We start from the raw sequence: 26950 nt of genomic DNA on the forward strand, positions 1-26950 counted from the left end.
TTGTATACAATGGGAAGTTCTATATGATTGACTTGGGCTTCTGTGTTACCCTCTTGCAGCATTTTGTTCCGTGCCTGTTATGAATAGAGCACTACTTTGAGAATAACTGAGGGTTGCTGGTTTCCTTGCATTTCTGTTTCTTGAGACTGAAGATTGAGTGGGAAATGGGAATCATTTCATAGTAACCTGTTTCTGTTCTCTAATACCTTAATATACACAGATAGATTAAAATAATAAGATAACGTAGTCTGTAGGGCTATGTATTGTAGCTGGTCTTTATTTATGTATCTGATTAAGCCTGTCATTTTGATTTGGCATGTCATATTGTTACAGGAAAGGGATCCTGATCCAGACCCCAAGAGAGGGTTCTTGGATCTCGCACAAGTAAGAATTCTCGCACAGGGAGAGTCTGTAAAGTGAAAGCAAGTTTATTAAGAAAGTGAAGGAATAAAAGCATAGACAGAGCTGTACCAAGGGCTGCCGGTTGCCCATTTTTGTAGTTATTTCTCGATTATATGCTAAACGGGGGGTAAAGCATTCATGCCACTCCTTCCTTCCTTCCCTCCCTCCCTCCCTCCCTCCCTCCCTCCCTCCCTCCTTCCTTCCTTCCTTCCTTCCTTCCTTCCTTCCTTCCTTCCTTCCTTCCTTCCCCCCTTTCCCTTTCCCTTCCTTACCTTTCTTGCCTTTTCTTTCTTCTGAGTTTTGCTCTTGTCACCGAGGCTGGAATGCAATGGTGTGATCTTGGCTCACTGCAACCTCCACCTCCTGGGTTCCAGCGATTCTCCCACCACAGCCTCCTCAGTGGCTGGGATTACCAGCACACACCATCGTGCACATTTAATTTTTGTATTTTAGTAAAGATGGGGTTTCACCATGTTGGCAGGCTGGTCTTGAACTCCTGACCTCAGGTGATCTGTCTGCCTTGGCCTCCCAAAGTGCTGGGATTACAGGTGTGAGCCACCGTGCCTGGCCCATGCCTCTTCTTTCTAGACTGTACAGGGTAATTTCCTGACATTGCCATGGCATTGTAAACTATCATGGTGCTGGTGGGAGTGTAGCAGTGAGGATGACCAGAGGTCACTCTCATCACCGTCTTGGTTTTGGTGGGTTTTAGCCGGCTTCTTCACTGCAATCTGTTTTATCAGCAAGGTCTTTTTGACCTGTATCTTGGTGCTGACCACCTATCTCATCCCAAGACTTAGAATGGCCTTAACCATCTGGGAATGCAGACCAGTAGGTTTCAGCCTCATTTAACCCAGCTAAAGATGGAGTTGCTGTGGTTCAAACGCCTCTGACGATATTTCACAAAAAGTTGATATCATGGAATTGATGAAATGGGTTTGACGGAAAATGCCTATTTGCTTCCTTCTGCCTCATCATTTCCTTTCTGGTTTTCTCTCCCCTCTGACCCGCTCCTCTCCAGGTTTGTGGTGCATTCTCATAGACTTAGATGAAACTGCCATGGCCACCCCAGGGGGCAGGTGCTGACACCATCCCCAGCCCAGTGGCTGCTCATCCGGACATCATTTCCATCCTCAATATGTAAATGCCACAGTGCTCTTGGAGCAAGTTGGGCTGGGGACCACTGTTGCCTTTTAAGGTAGGTTTGCATATGTATATTTGAGCCTGTATGTCTGTATGAATTAATGGAAATGCTTCAAAGGTGGTGGGACAGATACATTTTACCACCATTGTTGTGTGTAGCTCCTGGGAAAAAGAATTTGGAATCACCTCCTTGGATTAGGGTCACACCCATCTGACAATTCAAAAGTATTAGGTTAAAACAAAACAGACAAGAAAAAGTTAGGTGCCTATGAAATCCTTTCCTCCCTGTGACTTGCCCTCAGGATCTCTTAAATTTATCCCTGGATTTCACCATCTTTATATTGGATTACGTTTGAAAAAGGCGAACCTGGGCTTCAAAATCTGACTTGAAAACAATAATATGTTTTGTTTCTGCTTCAGATAATCTTTAAAAAGTAAAAATAAACACAGTCAAAATAATAATCTTTTCAAAATCAAAGATCATCTTGTATTTGTTGCAAAACTTTCCTGCTTAGTCTCTGGTGTTCGGGGTATTTGTGTGTGACTTGGCAAAACTCTTTTCATGGGTTGTAACAATTTAGTGAAAACTTTCAGAACTTTGTCTCAGTTTAATCTTAGCTCTCCCTCACCCCCACCCCCCAACACCGTCTTCAAGCTCAGCCTCCAGGAGGGAAAAAACAGGCTTGAAACCAAGACCTCCCACTAGAAGCTAATTTTAAATTTGCAATCTGTTGTCTTGTGATTTCGCTTCAAATTTAACTTAGAAATAAATACATTTCATCCTTTCTTCTGCAGTTTTGGAGGCCTGTTTTCAAGTCATAGAAGGGTAATGATTACGTTTATTTTAATAAGTTTTTAAATATCTCAGGGGAGTGAAAATTTGTCTTATTAATCATTATAACTTACATCATTAAGTGCCTTATGGTCGGTTTCACATTGTCCTTACCAAAGACAGAGAAACCTGGCTTTCATAGCTAACTTTTGACTTGAATATGATATGAACTGGATTATCTTGGGTCCACCAGTGAAAACGAAGATTTGATGTATTTGAAGTGCTGTTTTTATAATCATCAGACATTGTCAGTGATGAAGATTCCCACTCAGAAGAGCTAGGCTAAAACTTCCGTGTATTTAGGTTACAATCACAAGTAAGGTATGGTTTCTGCCATTGAGATTTTATAATAAAGTGAGAAGAGGGTACTTAAAAAAAAGACGAATGTGTCAGTGTACAAATAACCCTGCCATAGATACCATGAGCGGAGGTCCGTGTGCCATTGAAACGTAGCGAACAAGTGGAGTAAATCCAAGCTAGGTAGTGTTTTCTTCATCCTAGGTAATTTTCCCAGGCCATCTGTTGTAGAGTTTGGGTTTGATGTGGTTTTGTTGTAGCTGTCAGCATAGTGCCCACATCCTCACTCCCTTCGACTGTAAAAGAAACTCAGTGACTTAAAAACCTGTTGGCATGTTCTATTTATTTTTCTTTCCTTAAAATGAATTACGTGTTTAGTATAAAAACATTGAAAAATACCAAAAAAAGTATAATTGTGAAAATTAAAATGCCCTATAAGTGCAGAGCGTGGTGGCTCACTCCTATAATCCCAGCACTTTGGGAGGCTAAGGCTGGTGGATCACGAGGTCAGGAGTTCGAGACCAGCCTGGCCAGCATGGCAAAACCCCTTCTCTACTAAAAATACAAAAAATTAGCTGGGCATGGTGGTGCACGCCTGTAATCCCAGCTGCTTAGGAGGCTGAGTCAGGGGAATCACTTGAATCCAGGAGGCAGAGGTTGCAGTGAGCTGAGATTGCACCACTGCACTCCAGCCTGGGCAATAGAGTGAGACTCTATCTCAAAAGAAAAAAAAGCCCTACAAGCAATCCATCTAGAATAATTGCTTATTAAAATTTTTATACAGAATCTGTATATGCGTGTGACATATTTACATATTAATATTCTTTTTTTTTTTTTTTGAGATGGAGTTTTGCTCTGTCACCCAGGCTGGAGTGCAATGGCGCTATCTTGACTCACTGCAACCTCTGCCTCCCTGGTTCAAGAGATTCTTGTGCCTCAGCCCCCTGAGTAGCTGGGATCACAGGCGCCACACCCCCACCATGCCCAGCTAATTTTTGTAGTTTTTAATAGAAATGGAGTTCTACCATGTTGGCCAGACTAGTCTCAAACTCCTGACCTCAGGTGATCCACCTGCCTCGACCTCCCAAAGTGCTGGGATTACAGGTGTGAGCCACTGTGCCCAGCCTCGTATTAATATTCTTGGAGAAAGGTTTTAACTGTCTCAAAGTCTGTATTTTGAATGTGCATCTCAAATCTAAGACTTTACTTCCGGAGGATGAGAAGAATTTTGCACTGGAGATGTTTGACCCCTGTGGTAGAATCAGCTTTCGGATTATTTACTCCCACACTGGGCAGGCCCTGGCCAGCGGACCCGCAGGGCGGGCATTGTTCATGTGGAACTTTCCTGTTCTTCAGCTAGGGGGTGGGGCAGCCTGCTGTCTGCTAGGAGCACCGCTGGAACCTCTGGTTTCATTGAGGGCATGAGACATCCAGACCATAAAAATATTATTATAACCTCCTCAGTCCTCAAGGTGATGAAGTTGTTTCCAGATTCCCTTGTGTCTTTTTCTTTCCTTCCCTCTTCTCCCTCTCAACAATCAGTGGTTGTGGAAGAATTTTTCTACATTCTTTATGTCCATGACTTTGACCACAGGGTCCATCCTTTCTATTAACTGGAATATTTTCTTATGCAGCACAGGTGGTTTAATGATGCAATGTATGTGCTGTATCTTGGGTCATATAGGGTTGACCTTTCTTTTTTATGTATGTTCTGTTTGTTTACTCATTTTTTTTTTTTTTTTTTTTGAGGAGTCTTGCTCTGTTGCCCAGGCTGGAGTGCAGTAGCACGATCTTTGCTCACGGCAGCCTCTACCTTCTGGGTTCAAGTGATTCTTCTGCCTCAGCCTCCCAAGTAGCTGGGATTACAGGCATGTACCATGCCTGGCTAATTTTTGTATTTTTGTAGCGACAGGGTTTTGCCATGTTGGCCAGGCTGGTCTGGAACTCCTGACCTCAGGTGATCTACCCGCCTCAGCCTCCCAAAGTGCTGGGATCAGGCGTGAGCCACTATGCCTGGCCTTTACTCATGTATTAATTTCATCGTTGATGTTCATAATGATCTTGCACAGGCATTGCAAGCAGTTAAGTTTCTCATTAATTTTAAGGGTGTCTACCTTTACTCAGGAAACATATTTATAATAGCTGTTTTAAAAGTCTTTGCGTGGTACTTCCAACATCTGGGCCACCTTGGGATTGGTATCTATTGATTGTCCTTACCCCTGACAGCTAATTAAATTTTCCTGGTTCTTTGGAATACACTGCGGGCATTTTGAATATTATGTTGTGATGCTGCAGGTCTTGCTACAGCATCTGGAGAATGTTGGTTTTTCCTTGTTATTTTGCAGGCAGTGGACCTGGCTGGGTTTAGATTGTAAGTGCTGTCTCACCTCCTTGGGTGGAGGCTCTAATGTCAGCTCGGTTTTCATACTGCTTTGAGTTTGTCCCAATCCTGTGTCACTCACGGGTTAGTCTGAGGGTTGGGCTGTGGTTTGTGTCACGATTCAGTTCTCAGAGCTTTTGCTGTCTTGCTTTGGGTCAGTCCTAGGCATGTTCATCTGAGGAGTGAGCCTGGAACTTGTGCAGATTTATACACACTATCATGGGATGTTCTTTTCCAGTTCTCTTTTCTCTGAGATCCCCACACCCTCTCTGGTTTAAGGAGACTATTGTTGGTTCCCCTGGGCGGAACAGGATCTGGGCCAGAGTTTTTTGTTGCCTGTGTCACAGCTTCACTGGAGCTATACTCACCCTTGGTACAAGGACGATAAAAACAAAATAGAAAACTCATCGTTAAGTGGGTGGCATCCTCAGGTTTTGATCCCTTTTTTTTTTTTTTTTTGAGACAGAGTCTCGCTCTGTCGCCCAGGCTGGAGTGCAGTGGCATGATCTCGGCTCATTGCAACCTCCACCTCCCGGGTTCAAGTGATTCTCCTGCCTCAGCCTTCTGAGTAGCTGGGATTACAGGTACATGCCACCATGCCCAGCCAATTTTTGTATTTTTAGTAGAGATGGGGTTTCATCATGTTGGTCAGGCTGGTCTCGAACCCCTGGACCTCATGATCTGCCAGCGTCGGCCTCCCAAAGCGCTGGGATTATAGGTGCAAGCCACCACACCTGGCCTCATCACCTAGTTTTTTCTAATGGTCGCATCTTACATAATCATAGTAAAATACCAAAGGAAGGGATCTGACATTGTTTCAATGTATGTGTATAGTTCTATATCTTTTTTACAAAAGCTTTGTAAAGAGTCTATAAAAGCAGTCTGTGAGAAATGACCACCTACCGTGAACTGCCTTGACTAAAAAGTATTTGTGCATATTGACAAAGTTTCTTAAAATACCTTTTAATTCCTTTGCTATGAATAGACAGTCCCCAACTTAGGATTGGTTTAACTTGTGTTTTTTTTAACTTTACAATGGTACATATACAACCATTCTGATTTTCACTTTAAACACAGTATTCAGTAAGTTACATGAAATATTCAACACATTATAAATAAATAGTCAACAGATATTTAATACTTATTATGAAATAGGCTTTGCGTTAGACAATTTTGCTCAACTGTAGGCTACTGTGTTCTGAGCACATTTAGGGTAAGCTAGGCTAAGCTATCATGTTTGGTAAGTTAGGTGTATTAAATGAATTTTTGACTTAGGATATTTTCACCTTATAATAGGATTATGAGGACATGGCCCCATCATAAATGGAGGAGCATCTGTATTTAATTTGATGGGATTTAAAGGCCTTAAAGGTGATTACTTATTGAAAAGTTTAACTCATCACTTTAAGAGAGGGACCATGGTGTTGGTAAGAATAGAACATTCATACTCATCCTGTTGTCTTTGATCCCTGGCCCTAATCACTGCTCTGGGAACACCTGATGCTTTGACCCCATCCCACGTTCAGATGACACTTTTGGCCCATCATGCCACTAAGTCTCCTTTGCCCCCACTTTGTCTGGATCGTCCTAGGCCTGAGCAGTTTTGCACTCATGACTCTGACTGTGTGGGGAGGTGCCCTCTCAACTCTTAACCTCATTCCTGAACCTCTGCACTGCAGCCCCAAAAGGAAGAGGAAGATAAGAACCGGAGGTGAGAATTAAGTGCAGTGAGACAGGTGCAAGCCCATAATTCTTTCCCCAGGAAGAATTGGGGGTGGGGAAGGGAAGACACTGGAGTACAAGCTGAACCTCACTCCTGGATCGTTCTTGGATCAGGGTGACCTTCAACCCCGTGGTCCAGAGTGAGCGACCGACACAGACCTGCAGGTGGAAGGGACGCAGAGAGCGGCGAGCTGATTGGGCAGTTTCTTCCAGGCACGCTGAGAGGAGAGGTTAGCGTATTTAAGACGGATGTGTGCTGTGTTTCATTCGCATTGTGGTCGTGTTCTCACCTATGCTACATTGTAGTTGTATGAATTTTCACATCTTAGATTAAAGTGTCTTTGTCATCTGGTATTTTTTTTTTTTTTTTTGAGGCGGAGTCTTGCTTTTTCACCCATGCTGGAGTGCAATGGTGCGATCTTGGCTCACTGCAACCTCTGCTTCCCGGTTCAAGCAATTCTTCTACTTCAGCCTCCTGAGTAGCTGGGACTACAGGCATGCGTCACCAACACCCAGCTAATTTTTGCATTTCCAGTAGAGGTGGGGTTTCACCATATTGGCCAGGCTGTTCCCAAACTCCTGACCTTGTGATCCGCTCACCTCGGCCTCCCAAAGTGCTGGGATTACAGGTGTGAGCCACCATAACCGGCCTCTCCTTTTCTTTTTCTTTTTTTTTTTCTTTCTTTTTTTTCCCCCCAAGAAGTTCAAGGCTTAGAGTAGAGACAGGGAGGAAGGAAGGGAAGGAAACGGTAGAAAATTGTTCTAGTTCCCACTTGAATTCCTGGGGAACTCCTGCCTTTGGACAAAGTAGACATGACCGTATGTCTCCACGTTTGGTTCTCCCCTAGGGCACGTAGTGGTGAATGTAAGGAGGAGGGACAGGGGATGGAAGACAAGGAGGATGCGGCAGCCTTTAAGGGCTTCCTTGTACCCAAATGTCCCCAGACCTCAAAGAAAGGTCACTGTATAATAGAAATGTCATTGTTTTTTAATGGAGTCATGCTCTACTGCCCAGGCCAGAGTGCCGTGGCTGGGATTACAGGTGTGAGCCACCGTGACTGGCCTTTGGTGTTTTTTTAATGGACCACCTGCAACCTTTCAGGCTGGGTTCTAGGCACTGAGGATACAGCGGGAAACAAGACAAGTAAAACTTCCACCCTCTTAGGCTCTAGTGGGAAAGGATGGAGAATAAGAAAGACCAGTAAGTGAAATATATTGTTGGTTACAATTATGATCAGTGTGAAGGTGGAAGACAGAAGAGGGGTAAGGAGTGTTGAGCTGTCAGCGCTGGTTGTCATTTTAGATGGAGGGGCCAGGAAAGGCCTCCCTGACCAGGGGACATGTGACTGAAGATCTGAAGGAACTTGGTGGAGTAGGTGGAAAGGCAGAGCATTCTAGGCAGAGGGACAGGCACAGACCCCAAGGCAGCCAAGGAAGCCAGAACTTCGGACAGGGGCCTCCAATCTTTCGGCTTCCCTGGGCCACACTGGAGGAAGAATTGTCTTGGGCCACACATAAGATACACTAACACTAAAGATAACGGATGAGCCAGGAAACCAAAATTGCAAAAAAGTCTCATGGTGTTTTAAGAAAGTGTACACATTTATATTGAGCTGCATCCAAAGCCATCCGTGTGGCCTGTGGGCTGTGGGTTGGACAAGCTTGACTGCGAACATTGGAAAAAAAGAAAAGTGTGAGAAGCCATACTTGAGGTATGAATACCAAGAGCTGTACTTAGGCTAAAAGCTTGTCCTACGGCTGGGTGCAGTCGTTCACACTTGTAATTCCAGCACTTTGGGAGGCCTAGGCGGACAGATCACAAGGTCAGGAGTTTGAGACAGTCCTGGCCACCGAAACCCTATCTCTCCTAAAAATGGAAAAAATGAGCTGTGCATGGTGGCGCCCGCCTGTAATCCCACTACTTGAGAGGCTGAGGCAGGAGAATCAATTGAACCCAGGAGTTGGACGTTGCACTGAGCTGAGATTGTGCCACTACACTCTAGCCTGGTGACAGAGCGAGCCTCTGTGTTTAAAAAAATAAATAACTTGTCCTACCTCCCTCCTACTTAGCCGCCAAACATGGGCGCTATCTGGGACCACTAACATTCTATGTAAGTAAGTTGTAGTCTGAAATTAAGAGTTTAATGAATTTGGCCGAGCTTGGTGGCTCATGCCTGTAATCCCAGCACTTTGGGAGGCCGAGGTGCGCAGATCACAAGGTCAGGAGTTTGAGACCAGTCCGACCAACATAGTGAAACCTTGTCTCTACTAAAAATACAAAAATTAGCCAGGCATGGTTGCAGGTTCCTGTAACCCCAGCTACTCAGGAGGCTGAGGCAAGAATCACTTGAACCCGGGAGGCCAAGATTGCAGCGAGATTGTGCCTCTGCACTCCAGTCTGGGTGACAGAGCGAGACCACCCCCCCACCTTCCCCCCCCCCAAAAAAAATATATATATATAGTTTAATGAATTTAAAACTGGGGATGTTTTCCAGCTTGAGGTCTAGTATCGGTTTTCTGGCATCTTCCTTTTCAATGTCAATCCCAATCTTTTTATTTCAGCCTGTCCTCCTTGTCCCAAATATTCTCTTTCCTACCTACTGACTTTGTGATGATGTTGGTGAGGTGCGGGTCCTTCAATTTTTTTGCTTTTGTTACTAAAAGGCACCAACATTTATTGATTCTTTTTCTTTTTTTTCGAGACAGAGTCTTGCTCTGTTACCCAGGCTGGAGTCCAATGGTGAGCTCTCGGCTCACTGCAACCTCCGTGTCCTGGGTTCAAGCGATTTTCCTTCCTCAGCCTCCTGAGTAGCTGGGGTTACAGGTTCACGCCACCACGCCCAGCTAATTTTTGTATTTTTAGTAGAGACGGGGTTTCACCATGCTGGTCAGGCTGATCTCCAACTCCTGACCTCGTGATCCACCTGCCTCGGCCACCCAAAGTGCTGGGATTACAGGCGTGAGCCACCACACCCAGCCTATTTATTGATTTTTTAAATCATTTGTGGAATATTTTTAGTCTTGTGAAAGCCATGACAAAATAAAAGTTATTTTCTGCCCTGAATTTGCTTCTTTTGCGCTACAGGAACAACAAAGCCCACTCAAATACAAAACGCAAATCAGATTTTGTTTGTTTAAGACAAAAATAAAAAGGGTTAAGATAGGATAGGAAGAAATTAAGGTGATGGAAGTAGCTGGCATTTTACATTTGTACATGGAAAGGGTAAAACTTGGAATTCACCAACTTTCTGGGGGTGGCCAGTACGGCAGGGGTTGTCCCTGAAGCAGGAAATTGTGTCTCCTGTATGCAATGAGCAATTTTTTTTTTTTTTGAGACAGAGTCTCCCTCTATCACTGGGGCTGGGGTGCAATGGCACGATCTCAGCTCACTGCAACCTCTGCCTCCCAGGTTCACGTGATTCTCCTGCCTCAGCCTCGCAATTAGCCGGGATTACAGGTGCAGCTGATTTTTATTTTGTGCTTTTAGTAGAGATGGGGTTTCACTATGTTGGCCAGACTGCTCTCGATCTCTTGATCTCATGATCCGCCCTCCTCAGCCTCCCAAAGTACTGGGATTACAGGCATAAGCCACCATGCCCGGACACAATGAGCAATTTTAACTTTTCGTGCTGATGTTATTTCAGAGTCCCCCCACTGATCCCACATGGGCTTTCATCATTCTTACTAACCTTTCAGGAATAGCTTTCAAACTGAAGGGTGTTTCAGCAGTCCCTAGAAACTTATTTTTCTTAACTTTAGTTGCTCCAAGCTTCCTGCTCACTCTCCTTAGGCCATCCCCTGAGAATTTCTCTTAGTAGGATTTAGGAGATTTGGCATTCATCTCTACATTCTAGTTCTGAAGATAAAAGTGGCTTCTTTCCTACCTTGGCCAGCTGAAAAGAATCTTGCTACTAAGAATGCTATTAATATAAGAGACCCGTCAGCGTGATGCATAGAGTGCGGTAATTCTTGAAGGTTGGGGCCGTTTCCTTCAGGAAACCTCTCCTGAGGCTTTTAACTTGATGAGTTTTCTGTTGGCAGAAACAAGCCTTACCAGAAAGCTGTTGTTGAAAATATATCTGTCAATTTATATTTGCAAACTTTGGATATATGTGCTAGAGGAGGGTAAATCCTAGCATATTTGAGGCGGCAGTTTTGCCTTTTCTTTGACTCAATTTATTTCACCATCATTCTTTCCTCTTTTAAATTTAAACCTATGTGATTCTTAAAATGGGGCAGTGACTACCATTGGTTCTAAGTCCTTATTTATTGGCAAAACGTATAGTTACATAGGCACATCCAGGTATCTTAATTTATACTGTAAAACAATAAAGAACTCCAAGGCATTGGTCAAGCCTTTAATGCTACCGAAATGCATATTTATTTATTTTACTTGTAAGAAATGTAGCATGTGCTATTCTTAGGAATCTAGATAATATAAATGGTTGTGCACAGACCGTTGATCTTTTTGTTTTTATATCTTTTTCCTTGCTTCTTAAAGATACCAGAGAAGCGTGAACATATTGCTTTGAAATCGACTTGCTGCTAGGAAAAAAGAGATTGTCTTTCTTGGAAAATTCCCTCTGAGACTCCTCTGATGTGTGACCTGGTGGGGAATATTCCAGCCTGGGAATAGTTTAACATCTGGTGTCTGCATGAGTTACCTCTGAACTCACTGGAACATTAAATGGAGGGTTTCCCTTTGTGTTGCCACACATTTTATTTCAGTAAAGATGTGCTGGTGAGAGTTTCAGCAATGTTTTAGCCTGAACAGTGGAATTACGGAGTAAGTCCCAGATCAGTGTGAAGGTATATTGTATTCCAGGGTGTTTCGATCTCTTTGCAGTGATCATGGTAATATCATTTCCTGCTTCCCCACGATGCCTTTTACTTTTTTGTCTATTGCATGCCTTCCCTGGCTAGAAATTAGTTTCATGAGAGTAGGGGATGTATCTCTTTTGTTCACTGCTGTATCTCTGGCTTCTAGAACATCGTAGGTGCTCGGTGTGTATTTTCTGAATGAATGGCTCTATAGGTGGTTAAAAGAACCACCTCAAGCCGGGCGCGGTGGCTCACGCCTATAATCCCAGCACTTTGGGAGGCCGAGGTGGGTGGATCACGAGGTCAAGAGATCGAGACCATCCTGGTCAACATGGTGAAATCCCGTCTCTACTAAAAATACAAAAAATTAGCTGGGCATGGTGGCGCGTGCCTGTAATCCCAGCTACTCAGGAGGCTGAGGCAGGAGAATTGCCTTAACCCAGGAGGCGGAGGTTGTGGTGAGCCGAGATCGCGCCATTGCACTCCAGCCTGGGTAACAAGAGCGAAACTCCGCCTCAAAAAAAAAAAAAAAAAAAAAAAAAGAACCACCTCAGAGATGCACCCAGTTTCTCTGTTTTTCATCTTTCCTTTCCAGCTATTTTCATGTGCGCTATCGTAAGTGCATACAATTTGAAGTGTGACAGAGAGACCTCATGAGCAAGGAGAATAGGCTAAGTAGAGTCACAGTTGTCGAGCTTTGAAGAGTTTTCTCTTTCCCACTGTGGGTAACAGAATTGTGTCATCGGGTCAGTGAGAGAGACTGTGAAAATATTACAGAGGGACTTGAATTAACCTGGGGGGGCCCCGGAAGGCTGAATCACGCTTAGTGGTTTCATAATGTGAATTTCTGTTTGCAGGGCACGCTGTACCAGATTAATGTTCGCAGGTTGGATTTGCTCCCAGAAATAAACCCATTAATCTGCTGCTAAGCAGAAAGAGGAGTTTCTATTTTGTTTTGCCCATCCCCACCACCCCTCCATAGCCCTCCAAAAATGACCCTAAAATCAGGGTGTTCTCAGAAGGCTATGACATGAAAGGTAAAAGCCCCCCCGCCCGCCTTTTTTTAAACTTTGATTTACTAGGAAAAGTTGATCAGACTTACACTTTGAGGTTTTCTTTTTTTTTTTTTGAGATGGAATCTCGCTCTGTCACCAGGCTGGAGTGCAGTGGCACGATCTCAGCTCACTGCGACCTCCGTCTCCCGGGTTCAAGCGATCCCTTTGCCTCAGCCTCCTGATTAGCTGGGACTATAGGTGCCTGCCACCATGCCCGGCTAATTTTTTGTATTTTAGTAAAGATGGGGTTTCACCATGGCCAGGATGGTCTCGATCTCCTGACCTTGTGATTCACCTGCCTCAGCCTCCCAAAGTGCTGGGATTACAGGCGTGAGCCACCGCGCCCGGCCAGAGGTTTTCCATTTCTGATTGGTTTTGAAGTATTGTTAGAGCTCAAATAGAGCAAAAAAACAAAAGTACCCATCGGCACAGAGGGAAGGAGGTTACCTAACGCACCTCTGAGTTTTGTTTTTTGAAATATGTATATGATTTCAAACGGAAACTACAACTTTGGTGAACATTTTGGTTTGTACTTTCAGAGTTTTCAATGTATACATAGGAGTGGAACTTTAAATGTTTAGTAAGGAAGTCAAGGTCAGCAGCGTTTCGGGCTGTACAAATGTAGCGCTCTCAGCTATGTCCTGTGGTCATCTTCCCTCTGCTCATTTCACATTTCAGGGGGCAGTCTCAGCAGATGATGTTACTGCTCACCTGCACCCAGGTAAGAGTCCAAGAACCTACCAGGTGCATAAAGGAACTTGTGCTGTTACTTGACCACCCCGGTGAGCCAGGGTGTTCTGCCCTCCCTGTCGGCTGAGCTCTTTCTCTAAGATGCCTGTACCTGTGCTAATAGTGACTCCATTCTCCCCCTTTCCCCCCACTTTGCTGCAGACCATAAAACCATGGGAAACGCAGAAAGTCAACATGTAGAGCATGAGTTTTATGGAGAAAAGCATGCCAGCCTGGGGCGCAAGCACACCTCCCGCTCCCTGCGCCTCTCGCACAAGACGCGGCGGACGAGGCATGCATCCTCGGGGAAGGCGATCCACAGGAACTCTGAAGTGAGCACCCGATCCAGCAGCACCCCCAGCATCCCCCAATCCCTGGCTGAAAATGGCTTGGAGCCCTTCTCCCAAGATGGTACCCTAGAGGACTTCGGGAACCCCATCTGGGTGGACCGAGTAGACATGGGCTTGAGACCTGTGTCTTACACCGACTCTTCTGTCACTCCCAGCGTAGACAGCAGCATCGTCCTCACAGCAGCCTCTGTGCAGAGCATGCCAGACTCTGAGGAGAGCAGGCTTTACGGGGATGACGCTACGTATTTGGCTGAGGGAGGCAGGAGGCAGCATTCCTATACATCTAATGGGCCCACTTTCATGGAGATGGCGAGCTTTAAGAAGAAACGCTCCAAATCTGCAGACATCTGGCGGGAGGACAGCCTGGAATTCTCACTCTCTGATCTGAGCCAAGAACATTTAACAAGCAACGAAGAAATCTTGGGTTCTGCCGAAGAGAAGGACTGTGAGGAGGCTCGGGGGATGGAAACACGGGCGAGTCCGCGGCAGCTCAGCACCTGTCAGCGAGCCAACTCCTTGGGTGACTTGTATGCTCAGAAAAACTCTGGAGTGACAGCAAACGGGGGGCCGGGGAGCAAATTTGCAGGCTACTGTCGGAATTTGGTGTCTGATATTCCCGATCTTGCAAACCATAAGATGCCACCAGCTGCTGCTGAAGAGACTCCTCCGTACAGTAATTATAACACACTTCCCTGTAGGAAATCTCACTGTCTCTCCGAAGGTGCCACCAACCCACAAATTAGCCATAGCAACAGCATGCAAGGCAGAAGAGCTAAAACAACTCAGGTAAAGTGATTGAAATTTGTTTCAATATTTTGGGACTGGTGCATGACTCTTTAAGTGCATGACTTTGCTCTTAGAAGATTTCCATCTTTTAATCGGGGTTTATCCTGTTTGCCTGTACTTGCTGCAGCTGGTGCTGTTTTGGTAGGATTCCTCTCTCCTGCTTTGCCCCCTCTTATAGTTCTGTGGTTAACGGGTGGGGATTAGGGAAGTTGGGGGTAGGGAGTGGCGATGTGATAGGAGTGGGAATTGAGCTAAGAAGTTCAGATCAGGAAACTGCTTCTGCATATTAGTTCCTCAACAGCATCCCACTTACTCCAGCTTCCTTTCTAACTTGGTCCTTCCGTGGAAAAACAGGCATGGTGGGTTGCAGACTCTTGGAACTTACTTCTTCACTGCAGCAGGTGGGAGGAGGTTAGTCGGCAACTCCTTTGAGGAGGTATTTTAAATTCTGGGCGGGTTTGGGTCACTCGTCAGTTTCTCTTGGTGGTTGGCAGGCTTGCTACCTTACCGGGAGCCATTTCAATTTCCTGTTCCTTGCGATGCTGGCCAGCCCTGTCTCTGGAGGGAGGTGTAGCGGAAGGAATAACATGGGTGGCTTCCAGTTCTTATTTTGCAGCCAGCTAGTTGTTTGACCTTGGGCAAACCCTGACTTCGAGTCATTCCTCTGAAAAATGGGGATAAAGATGCTCATGCCTGCTTCGGGGTCTAGCGTGTGAAACCGTGGGTGGGAAAACATTGTTAAAAGACTTTGCTCCAGCCTGGGTGACAAAGGCGAGACTCTGTCTCCAAAAAAAAAAAAGACTTCGAAAATGTCTTCTAGTGAAAGGAGGCACCAGCACTTAGTTGGCAATGATAATTAAGATTAGGAATAATAGAATATTGCGTAACTGAGCCGGCTTGGTGGCTGAGCAGGGGGATCCTTTGAGCCTAGGAGTTTGAGTCCCATCTGGGCAACATAGCAAGACTCTCTGTCAATCAAAGAAAGAAATGTGGAGTAATCCTGCATGCATTGGGCCTTTTCTGGTACTTCTGTTCTCTGAGGCAGAGTTCAGGGAGTCTTGGCTTTTGCAGAGGATGGGGAGGTGGTTTGTAGGTGGTGCTTCAGGCTAAAAATCCAGACTCAGCGGAGCAGCCTCAAGGGTGACCAGCAAACGCCACTGCAGTCAGCACTCTGATCTGGCCAGTAGGAGGCGGTGCTGCACCTTCCATCTTTCCTCCAGCACAGGTCAAATGGGCATTTCAAGGTGATGTTCTGCTGGAAAGGGGGTCTAAATATAATGGGCACATGATGGAGGACGTAGTGGGAGCCAAGAAAAAGAAAGTGGACTCTAGACTGTCTGTATTCCTGCCTGAGGACAGGTCTTGCTGATGTGTCCAAGCCAAGTATCTTGGCTCCACCTCTTCTTCCCTGGGTGACTTTGGATAAGTTGTTCACTTTCTTGTAGCCTTAATTTCTTCATCTATCAAGTGGGGATGATAAGACTCTTTGAGAAAGTGGAATGAAGTAATATGTGAAGCATGGTGCCTGGTCCTTCGGAAGCAGCCAGTAAGGACAACTCTGTTAGCTTTTGTAATTTCCACCATTGTTAGTGGAGCCGTAGGGGTTGAGGACCCGGGGTAGTTGTTTGTATTGGTATCTTGAGTACTTCATAAAGTTGGAAACAGTAGACACTGGGGACTCCAAAAGCTGGGAGGGAGGGGAGCAAGAGTTGAAAAATGAATTATTGGATACTGTGTTCCCTGTTTGGGTGATGGGTTCAATAGAAGTCCAAACCTCAGTTTTATGTGATATATCCATGTAACAAACATGCACATGTTCCCTTGATTCTGAGGAAAGAAAAACACACTCGTGTCCTAGAAACCAAGTTGCTAAAAAGTCTGCATCTATGGTCTGAGAAGGTAAGCCTGAGGCTTGCCTCTGGATGCACTCCCTGAATTTTAACCCATCTCTTCTGAATTGAGATTGTAATGACACAAATGACCTGATAACCCACCTGCAGCCCCTCTCACTACCCCGTGAGGGCTACTTCTGCACTGTCAAAATTTGACAGATCATGGAGATAGATGACCTATTAAAGGGTAACCTGAAAGGCATTGAATGTCTGTCTTGAAGACATCATTGGATTGGCACTGCAGGACTGATTCAAAGAGATGATCTGTGGGGCCTTCGGAGCTTAGAGAAGGATACACGGACATAGATCGTTAAAAACAGAACATCACCTTTGACTTTCACTTTTTCCTGAACAGTGCTAGGTTAGTGCATATGCCGTGTAAGATTTGAGAGGGGTACCCTGTTGTATTTTGGCTCTCTATGGTTCTGACACTAGGGATGTCTAGATCTCTGCTCTCCCCAACCCTCAATGGCTGATGGGGATTTGAGCCTTTGAGTTATGGCTATCCCCAGAAAATGGGCAAAGCAAAGACAGTTCTCCCGTCCAGGCCTGGTACCGCTGAAAGCTCTTATCTGTCATTGCTTTATGGAATTTCCATCCTTTGGCTTGTCACCTTCTGAAATTGTTAATATATGGAAGTGAGATCATCTAAAGGTGGTGTCTCATAAAATCACCGCTTAGGCAGCCTAATGTAATGGGAAGTGCCATGGGCCAGGAATCCTAAGAAGGGCATTTGCATCCTGGCATGTGTGCTTACCCTGTGGTGACCTTGGGCCAGTCACTCCATCTTCTGTGCCCCAGGATCTGTTTCTGTCCAGTCGGAGTGACACCAGCTTCCCACAGGGCTATCAGGAGAACCAAACCAGATACCGTGTGTGGAACCCTCTTGCGGAGCCTAGAAAATGCACAGAAGTATTATTTTTGTATTGACTTTATATGTTGAGTGAGGATCTTTAATGACTTGAAACAAACCCCAGAATTTATGCATAACACTATCCACCCGCCCACATTTCCTAGTCTAAGTTTGGCGTGTTCATCCACGCGATTTCTTGGGAGCCCACTATGTTCCAAAGAGTGTATTTTAAGAGGCGGTGGGTGTGGAGGCTTCCTTGAAAAGAATGCTTTAAGAAAAAAATTTTTTTTTGGAAAAAGTTTTTGACCCAGGGAACCTCTCCAGTGAGCTTGAATCATAGATATTAAAGTCTCCTTGGCTGCCTGGTGATGTCGTTTAATCTGTGATCATCGTGTCAGCAGTTTCACTCCCCAGAAAAGAGCTCCTGGCAGACATTTGACCCAAGAGCATGACCCCTAAGCCTGGAAGAAAACACATTTTATCTGGAATAATGTGAACAACTTCATTTGATTTGAAAATGATCAAAAAGCGTTTTCGGCCATTCTTCCCATGTTTGCATTTTTTTCAGTAGTTGGACGGATTTTGAAACGTGAAGATATTGGAGTTCACATTTCAGTCTTCAACAGTGGCACATAGGTGCTACAGGGTCTGGCTGGCAGTTTTTGGTTTAATTCGTGTGTCTTATGAGCATGTTTATTGTGCATGCACATGTGTGCTGTGCAGAAAAGGTTGTCTTGGAGTCAATATGGGTAAAGCCTCATGCTATTTTTTTTTCTGTTGGTTTCTGTGAAAGTACTTAATAGGTTGCTCCTTGGATTTAATTGACAGCTAGCTTATCTCTGGGCTTGAACTTTATGAATTTCTTTGATTATAGACAGAGGAGGGTGCAGCCTAGTGTCAGACAAAGAAGTTAGCAGCATATCTGAGCTTGCAAGGTTGAGGCTGTTACCTGTTGGTTATTTATTTATTTACTATATTTTAATTATTTGTTTTTTATTTTACTTTAGGTCTATATCTTTCATTTCTTCCCATGTTATACTATGTCTGTCATTTCTTCTCAAGTTATCGCTCCCCACCCTCCCCGCCCCCCGCTGTCTCTCCCCTACCCCGCCCCCCCAACTGTCTCCAGCGTGTGATGCTCCTCTCCCTGAATCCACGTGTTCTCATTGTTCAACACCCACCTATGAGTGAGAACATGCAGTGTTTGGCTTTCTGTTCTTGTGTCAGTTTGCTGAGAATGATGGTTATTTAAATTCCATGGTTCTCAATGCCTCTTAAATGAGGCTGGAGATCCTGCAAGGGAGTGAATGGAAAACTCGTGGCACAGTTTTACACATACAAATGCTTAACACATAGGAGTTGTTAGTTGTGACGGTGAAGATTGCCTCATTGTTCTGGGGTTCGGCTCCCCTGTGTCTCTGAGACTTTCAGTGGGTGAGCTGGAAGAGAGAGAACCCTGCCATTTGATGGAGTCTTGTCGCCAGGTTCTGTGTTCTGTGGGAAGCGTTGGCGTGGAGCCACTGTGCATGCTTGTGAGGAGAGCTTCATTCATCCACTTGGGAGATGAAGGAAGGCGGCTAGGTTGTACTGAGTGTGTCTCAGAGAACCTCAGCCTCAGGAGAGCAGCAAGGAGCCCTCCCTGCTCAGGTGTGGTACTGGTGAGTCAGTCTGTGAGTTTCACTGGCCAGTTTCACACAGCAGCATTCCCAGAAAAGAAAGAGATGAAGAAAGAAGGTGTCACAACTAGATGAGAACCCATATGTTTTATTTTTTATTATTTATTTTTTGAGACTGAGTCTCACTCTATCATCCAGGCCGGAATGCAGTGGCACGATCTTGGCTCACTGCAACCTCTGCCTCCCAGGTTCAAGCACTTACCATGTGAGTAGCTGGAATTACAAGCACGCATCACTGCGCCTGGCAAATTTTTTGAATTTTTAGTAGAAAAGGGTTTCACTAATGTTGGCCAGGCTGGCCTTGAACTCCTGATCTCAGGTGATCCTCCCGCTTCTGCCTCCCAAAGTGCTAGGATTGCAGGCGTAAGCTACTGCGCCCAGCCAAAAACCCAAGTCTTCTGACTTGTTGATCAAGGAGGACCTTTTCTTCCAAAGCACACACCCACACGGCACTACCTCCCCATGCCTGAAAAGGTTTCAGTTCATTATCCTCAGATTTTAAGATCAAAACCCTCAATTCTTGTACAGACACACACACAAAAAAGGACTTGGCTGAAAAGAAAATTGCTACTGCCCACTCTTGTCACCTAAAACAGGGATTACGGAGAGAGATGGCCAGGATAACTCTGACAGAGCCATCCTCTTGGCTGCTTTGTGTAATAAGCAAGTAGTCGTGTCGATTTTATTAATAACAAGGTAAAGAGTGCAGCATTGTCAGAAGAGGAGCTTGAGTTCCTAAAAAGATTGTCTCGATGTTTAAAACTTGGTTTTATTTTGCAACTGAGCTTCAGTGACTCAGAGATAAGTTTGTTTCCTGGGCTGAAAATGCACATCAACAACCATGTGATTCTTGACCTTTGGTCACAGAGTCTTTTGAGAATCAGATGAAAAATGTGGACCTTTGCCTTAGATAAAGACAGGGACCACCCTGCTGCATATCATTTCAAGGGGTCCATAAATCCCTTAAAGTCCATCTAGAGGCTTCTTTCTGGTGAAGAACCTCAGGTTTTCATAAAAGAAATATTTTCATGTAAAATCAATTTTTAAAACATCCTGTCTTTTTCTTTTTCCTCTGTCTTCTGTTTGATGTTTTTTTTTTTTCTTTCTCTTTCTCGTTTCTCTGTCTGGCAGGTCAGTTAAGCAATGAGATATTTATTTTGAAAATGAACCCATCCATTTTCAATAAGAATATTTAAGCCGGGCGCGGTGGCTCACGCCTGTAATCCCAGCACTTTGGGAGGCCGAGGCGGGTGGATCACGAGGTCAAGAGATCAAGACCATCCTGGTCAACATAGTGAAACCCCGTCTCTACTAAAAATACAAAAAAAAATTAGCTGGGCATGGTGGCTCGTGCCTGTAATCCCAGCTACTCAGGAGGCTGAGGCAGGAGAATAGCCTGAACCCAGGAGGCGGAGGTTGCGGTGAGCCGAGATCGCGCCATTCCACACCCGCCTGGGTAACAAGAGCGAAAATCCCTCTAAAAAAAAAAAAAAAAAAAAAAAAAAAAGAATATTTATCTTCTTTGCCAAGATATTTTTTTGGGAAGTGGAAAGGTGGGTAGGTAGTTGAGAGAAAGCTTATGTCAGCCGTTCTTAGACCTTCTTATACTCTTAAAAACTAATTCAGGAGGCCAAGGCAGGGGGATCATTTGAGGTCAAGAGTTCAAGGCCAGCATGGCCTACATGATGAAAACCCGTCTCTACTAAAAATACAAAAATTAGCTGGGCGCAGTGGTGGGTGCGTGTAATTCCAGCTATTTGGGAGGTTGAGGCAGGAGAATCACTTGAACCCGGGAGGCTGAGGTTGCAGTGAGCAGAGGTCGCAGTGAACCAAGATTGCGCCACTGCACTCCAGTCTGGGGGGTAGAGTGAGACTCAGTCTCAAAAAAAAAAAAAAAAAAAAAAAAAAAAGGAATTTGGACTTCAAGGGACTTCTGTTTATGTGGATTATATCTATAAATATTGATCACATTAGAAATTGAAACAGAAATATAAAAAATAACTATCAATTCAATTTAAAATGACAGCATACCCATTACATGTTCACATAAATAACTTTATTTAATATGTTTTGACCCACCAGACATGGTGGCTCATGCCTGTAATCCCAGTACGTTGGGAGGCCGAGGCAGGTGGATCACAAGGTCAGGAGATTGAGACCATTCTGGCTAACATGGTGAAATGCTGTCTCTACTAGAAATACAAAAAATTAGCTAGGTGTGGTGGCATGTGCCTGTAGTCCCAGCCACTCGGGAGGCTGAGGCAGGAGAATTGCTTGAACTTGGGAGGTGGAGGTTGCAGTGAACCGAGATTGTGCCACTGCACTCCAGCCTGGGTGACAGAGTAAGACTCCACCTCAAAAAAAAAAAAAAAAAAAGAAAAAAAGAAAAAAACATCATATTCATAGTATAAGAATAGAGGAAAGTCTTGCCCCTTGACTCAACTTGTGTGATAACAATGTGTAATCATTGGTGTTTTACAGCATAACTGTAAATGTGTGACTGTTGGATGTGGCTGTGAAGCCAGCCTCGCCTGAAGACCTGACAGGGTTTCCATGGGTCCTTATAGAGAAATTAGGAACTTACGGAGAAATGACAAAGCCTTGAAATCCAACTGCTGTGTATTCCATGAGATAGTGTTTTCCTTGTTCTAAGACTGTGGTGGAAAATGAGCAGCAGTGAGTTCATTCAGCAATCATTTTTGAAGTGCCTTCTCCATGCCAGGCTCTATTCTTGGCACTTGGGATGCATCAACCAGGAAAGATCCACGAGCTCGGCAGGGTGAAGTGGGTGTGTGTGGCAGAAAACAGCATAATAAGTAAGTGATCCCTGTGGAAGAAAGACAGAGCGTGTTGGGGAAGATGGGGGGGGGGGATGGGGGGGGGGCGATTTCTGACAGGGTGGTGGGGGGAGCTCTTGAGAGGGCAGACTTGGGTAGGGATTTGAAGGAGAGGAGGGGAGGAGGGAGCTGGCTCCTAGGTTGTTAGATGGGAGGGCGCACAGCACATTCAAGCAGGGTCGAGGAGCCCAGTATGGCTGGAGTGGGGGCGGGGCGAGGAGATGCTGTAAAGAAGTTGGCTTGGCAGTTGGAGGAAGCACAGAGAAGGCTTCTGGTTGTAGTAGAAGCCGGGATGTGGGCCAGGCACAGTGGCTCATGCCTGTAATCCCAGAACTTTGGGAGGCCGAGGTGGGCGGATCACCTGAGGTCAGGAGTTTGAGACCAGTCTGGCCAACATGGTGAAACCCTGTCTCTACTAAAAAAAAATACAAAAAGTAGCCGGGCGCAGCGGCAGGCACCTGTAATTTCAGCTACTCAGGAGGCTGAGGCAGGAGAATTGCCTGAACCTGGGAGGCGGAGGTTGCAGTGAGCTGAGATCGCACCCCTGCACTCCAACCTGGATGACAGAGTGAGACTCAGTCTCAAAAAAAAAAAAAGGTGGGGATGTGAGTATTCTTGGTAGTGAGAATGGTTGGGAGTATGACCTGGAATGAGTTCTTCAATTTCACTGGTGGGTGGGTACATCTGAAGCTCAAGTGCGAACACCGGACATTGAGAGAGGGCCTTGAACAGCAGTCTGAGGAGTCCTCCACGTTGCTTCTGGAAGACTGGCCTGGGAATGCTGTGCTGGATGGATTGATGGAAGGAAGATGGTTAGGAGAGAGCTTATTGCTCAACCAGTGGTGTGGCATTCAGAAGGCAAGGGAGAACACTGAGTCTCTGATATATTATGGATAGTGAGGAGGGAGAGGAAGGATGACTATAAGACATAAGCACATGCATAGAAGAGCAGATGAAGGGAGAGGTCATGATTCATTTAACTTAGACATAAAGCGTCTCCAATCAGGAGTTACCTGGAGGAACATTTAAGCTTTTGCCAACTTACTTTGGAATCCCTTTTTAGTAACAGTAAGAATTTTGGTTCCAATGCTTGTAACTGAAGTTGTGAGTCACTCCCACTGGAAATCATTAGAAGAAAAGGAATGGGTGTTGGAAACATAAAAAGAAAGGCATGGAGATTTTGCCCTAAGAAAGGAAGAGGAGGGAAAATAGAGTTGATTTCCTTTTCTAGCAAATCGGCGACGGCAATTATTAGTAATTAGTAATAGTGACCAATAGTTACCAATTTACAATGAAGAGAACGTCACCATTTTCTTAGCTTAGTGCTGTTTTGTGAATGTGAAAACAATGAGCAAGCCTAATTAGTATTAGGCTGGCCCCAGCCTCGGTATGCCTATGTTTTCCCAGGTTTCCCAGGGACCTTTCTTCCATGTTGGTGCAGGAAGTCAGCAGCTGAGTTCAGGCAATGCCTTCTCTCGCTGAAAGTGGAGATGACCGTAATTATAGTTAACATTTCTGAGCAGGCACTTTGTGCTGGGTTCAGTTCAAGACACTTTTCCTGGGTTAACTCAATCTCACAGTGTCTTGTAAGGTGTCTTACAAAGTAGATGTGTTATTCTCCCCATTATACAGATGAAGAAACTGAGCAGATTGGTTCAGAGTCTCTTACCTAGAACTGTTACTTCTTGTATTGAGATTATCAAAGGTGAGTGTACTGAGAATACCAAGGAGAGAATACTGAGAACCAAAGATGATACTGGGTGTGTGTGTGTGTGTGTGTGTGTGTGTGTGTGTGTGTGTGTGTGTGATGAGGTGTATTTAACATTTTGGGGTTAGGAAGAAGAAGATAAATCAGAGAAAGGACATGTTTTCTGCAGGTCCACAGTGAATTCTGCATTCTATTAGCATGTTAACACAGGTATAGTCAAGCTAAGCTGGATCTATCAGGGAAATTAAAGTGACAAAGGAAACAGTATCTAATTGACAAAGGAAACAGTATCTAATTGCATTCAACTTATAACTTAACTACAAGTGGCCAGTTGATTCTCTCCTGGTCCTGAAATTGTCCCAGAGACCTTGCACATTCTGACTAACTGCATTTTCAAAATTGTGTTCGCACATCATTAGCACAGAAAACCTCTCCCTTTGGTAGTAATTTGAAGTCTCCTGTCAAAACAACTGGAGCCTTATCACAATGTGTCATTAGTTCACATTCATGCTGCGTGACCCTCCCGTCTTCAAGGCGGTGAAAACAGGCTTTGAATTTGCCTCTTGCCTCCCTCATTTTAGTGTGGGAGCTCATTTGAGCATTTATTGCCCAGCTCAAATGCCAAGAAAACTGTTGCCCACAGCTGTTGCACGCTTTAGGCTACAGCTGGCCACTTGCGCATACATTCATTTCTGGGAAACTGCCAGTGGAATGGAGGCTGATGAGTGCCCGGAAAATCTGGCTTCAGAGAATTTGTCCTGGGAGAACAGGATTGAAGAGCCTCTCCACCCTGTGAATGTTGGTTCATGATCGGAAGTCTCTTCAATGGAGTGGTTCTAACATGGAGAGTTTATTTTGAGCTGTTTTCTGGAAATCTCTGCTAGATCATGAACCATGTTTAGAATTATTTCTCTGTCTAGCCAGGATCTTACCATAGCATTTGACTCTAAGAGGGAAGATACCTTGACATTGCTACAAACACTGCTGAGGCTCCCTTGGGACCATTCCGTGGTGTCAGTCTTCTGTATTCCTCGCTGCTGGGAAGACTGAGGAGGTTTATAGGTGCCTCTGGGTGGGGGGAGAATCGGGTTTCTCAGGTGGGGAGGAGCCCCTCTGAAAGATGACCACTAAGTAAGTTTGCAACACAATGAAGGAAAGAAAGAACAGTGTTGAGTAGCACCTCTAGCTGGGTCATTGCCATTTCCAGCCTTGCTGGAGAATGGACTTCTGGGAATTTGGGACATCCCAAGCTTCATGACTTAATAGGGGCTGGGGCTGGGCAACCCGCATCTGTTTCTCAATGGGCTGGGTCACATATCAGTGGGGGCATGTGTACCACTGAGCCTGAATAACCACGTAGGAGACAAGGTGGAGTTGTCTTGGATCACAGATGACAAGAGCATTCCCCGGTGATGACACGGAGCTGTGTGCTTCCAAAGTATGCACGCTCAGCTGGGGCCCGCAGGTCTTTTGCCTGGAGTAATCACTTCCTTGCTCGGTTTAGTGGCTGTCCCAGAGTTGAACACACATAGTCTGGGCCATGGCCAGGCTGCATCGTCAGTTGACATGAGCAGATGTTCAGGTCCCATAAAGAGGTGAGTGTCCATTGAGGCCTTAGCTCTTAGAGACAGATGTGAGGGCATTCTGTAAAGGGACGGATGGTTGCGGGAATGCAGTGGGCTCTTAGGACACGTGCTCTTGAGAGCTGGTCTGTCAGGTCTCTGCCTCTCTCTTCGTTACCCTTTTTTCATCTCCTTCTTCCCCTTTCTTCCACTTTCAGGTTTTAGCTTTTTGCCAGGCAGGTCAAGGCAACTGGATAAACAATTACTGAGCTTTTTCTGAAAGAAGGTAGAAGAGCCATTGTTGGTAAGAAAAGCGGGGAGGCATGGGATTGATTTTTTTTTTTTTTCGGAGACAGGGTCATGCTGTGTTGCCCAGGCTGGAGTGCAGTGGTGCAATCCTGGCTCACTGCAACCTCTGACTCCTGGACTCAAGTGATCCTCAGGCTGCCTCAGCCTCCCGAATAGCTGGGACTACAGGTGCGCACCACCATGCCTGGCTGATTTTTTGTATTTTTAGTAGAGACGGGGTTTCACCTTGTTGCCAGGCTGGTCTCAAACTCCTGATCTCAGGTGATCCACCTGCTTCAGCCTCCCAAAGTGCTGGGATTATAGGCATGAGCCACCACCCCCTGCTGGGATTGAATATTTAGACAGAATCTGAGCAGGCGCTACCTGCAGCTGAGCATGAGGTCGCTATACAATAATGGAAAGCAGATTTGGAAGGATAGGTTTCAACCTCCCATCTGCCACCAACCAGACTTGTGATTTTCTGAGCTGCAGGCTGTTAATCAATGAGATAGCTTTGCCAAGTCCCAAGCTCTTCTGGAGCTCTGGGAATTACAAGATGCCTGGGATCATTTCTCTTCTTTTACTGAAGTCTCTCTTATGGAATAGGGATGTTACCTGTGTAGCTACATTTCCTTGTCTTGTAGAGAAGCATTTCACCTCTTTTCATTTTAGAGAAGAATACTTAGTAGCTGATTTTTTTTATGCATACCAAACCTTTTTCTGAGAAAGACTGAGACATGAAAATAAATCCAAAAGTTTGGAAAATTCATGGTCTCATCTTGTGTAATTCAGTGGTAATCCTAAATAATCAACAAGAGTCAGATTTTCTTTTTGTCTTTTATCAAGAGAGAAGCATATGGTCAGTGTCTCTGCCTGGGAGAAATGTGAGTTGGTAACAGTGTTTTCCTGTTTGTGGAGAGGATTTTTACCAATCAGCTCTAGGTCTTTCATGATCACCCATGAATGTTAATAAGCAGGAGGGCAGATAGCAAAGCTGTGGAAACAGTAGCTACAGGGGTCTGCATCTGAGCTGCATTTGTGGTTTCTTTCTTTCCCTTAAGTCCCTCTAATTCCCAGGGCTCTAAACTCCATTTGTCAAGGAGTCGATCCCTAGAAGCTCACTCAGCTATTTCCTGCTGCCGTTCTACTCCCACCACCCCTTTTTTTTTCCTTGTCTTGCTATACATCTCTTTTAGCTGCTCACTTAGTATTTCTTCACGATGAAGGTAAACTTTGACCAATTCTTAGAACTGGGCTGGGCGCGGTGGCTCACGCCTGTAATCCCAGCACTTTGGGAGGCTGAGGCAGGCGGATCACAAGGTCAGGAGATCAAGACCAGCCTGGCCAACATGGTGAAACCCCATCTTTACTAAAAATACAGAAATTAGCTGAGTGTGGTGGCTCCATGTGGCTCCCAGCTACTCGGGAGGCTGAGGCAGGAGAATCGCTTAAAACTGGAACTCGGAGGTTACAGTGAGCCGAGATCGTGCCACTGCACTCCAGCCTGGTGACAGAGTGAGGCTCCATCGCAAAAGAAAAAAAAAAAAAGAATTAAGTAAGGATCGTGGAGATCCGGGCACAGTGCCTGTCTGGGGCCCTGTGTAGGACAGTATTCGT

At 45.2% G+C, this 26950-nt stretch overlaps 1 protein-coding gene across 3 annotated transcripts in view; it reads left to right on the plus strand.

The window, feature by feature from the left end:
* Positions 1 to 26950, plus strand: part of TIAM1 (TIAM Rac1 associated GEF 1) — a 448677-nt gene that overhangs the window by 275050 nt on the left and 146677 nt on the right. For all 3 annotated transcript variants that reach the window (XM_032277050.1, XM_032277051.1, XM_032277049.1), the window contains 2 exons: positions 1424 to 1600; positions 13544 to 14517. In XM_032277050.1, coding sequence (XP_032132941.1) covers positions 13555 to 14517 — 963 coding nt within the window. In that variant the 5' untranslated portion in view covers positions 1424 to 1600; positions 13544 to 13554. The remainder of the gene's footprint in view (positions 1 to 1423; positions 1601 to 13543; positions 14518 to 26950) is intronic.

Source organism: Sapajus apella, unplaced genomic scaffold (assembly GCF_009761245.1).
Source record: "Sapajus apella isolate SASKATOON/1434 unplaced genomic scaffold, GSC_monkey_1.0 scaffold8, whole genome shotgun sequence".
Taxonomy (NCBI): Eukaryota; Metazoa; Chordata; class Mammalia; order Primates; family Cebidae; genus Sapajus; species Sapajus apella.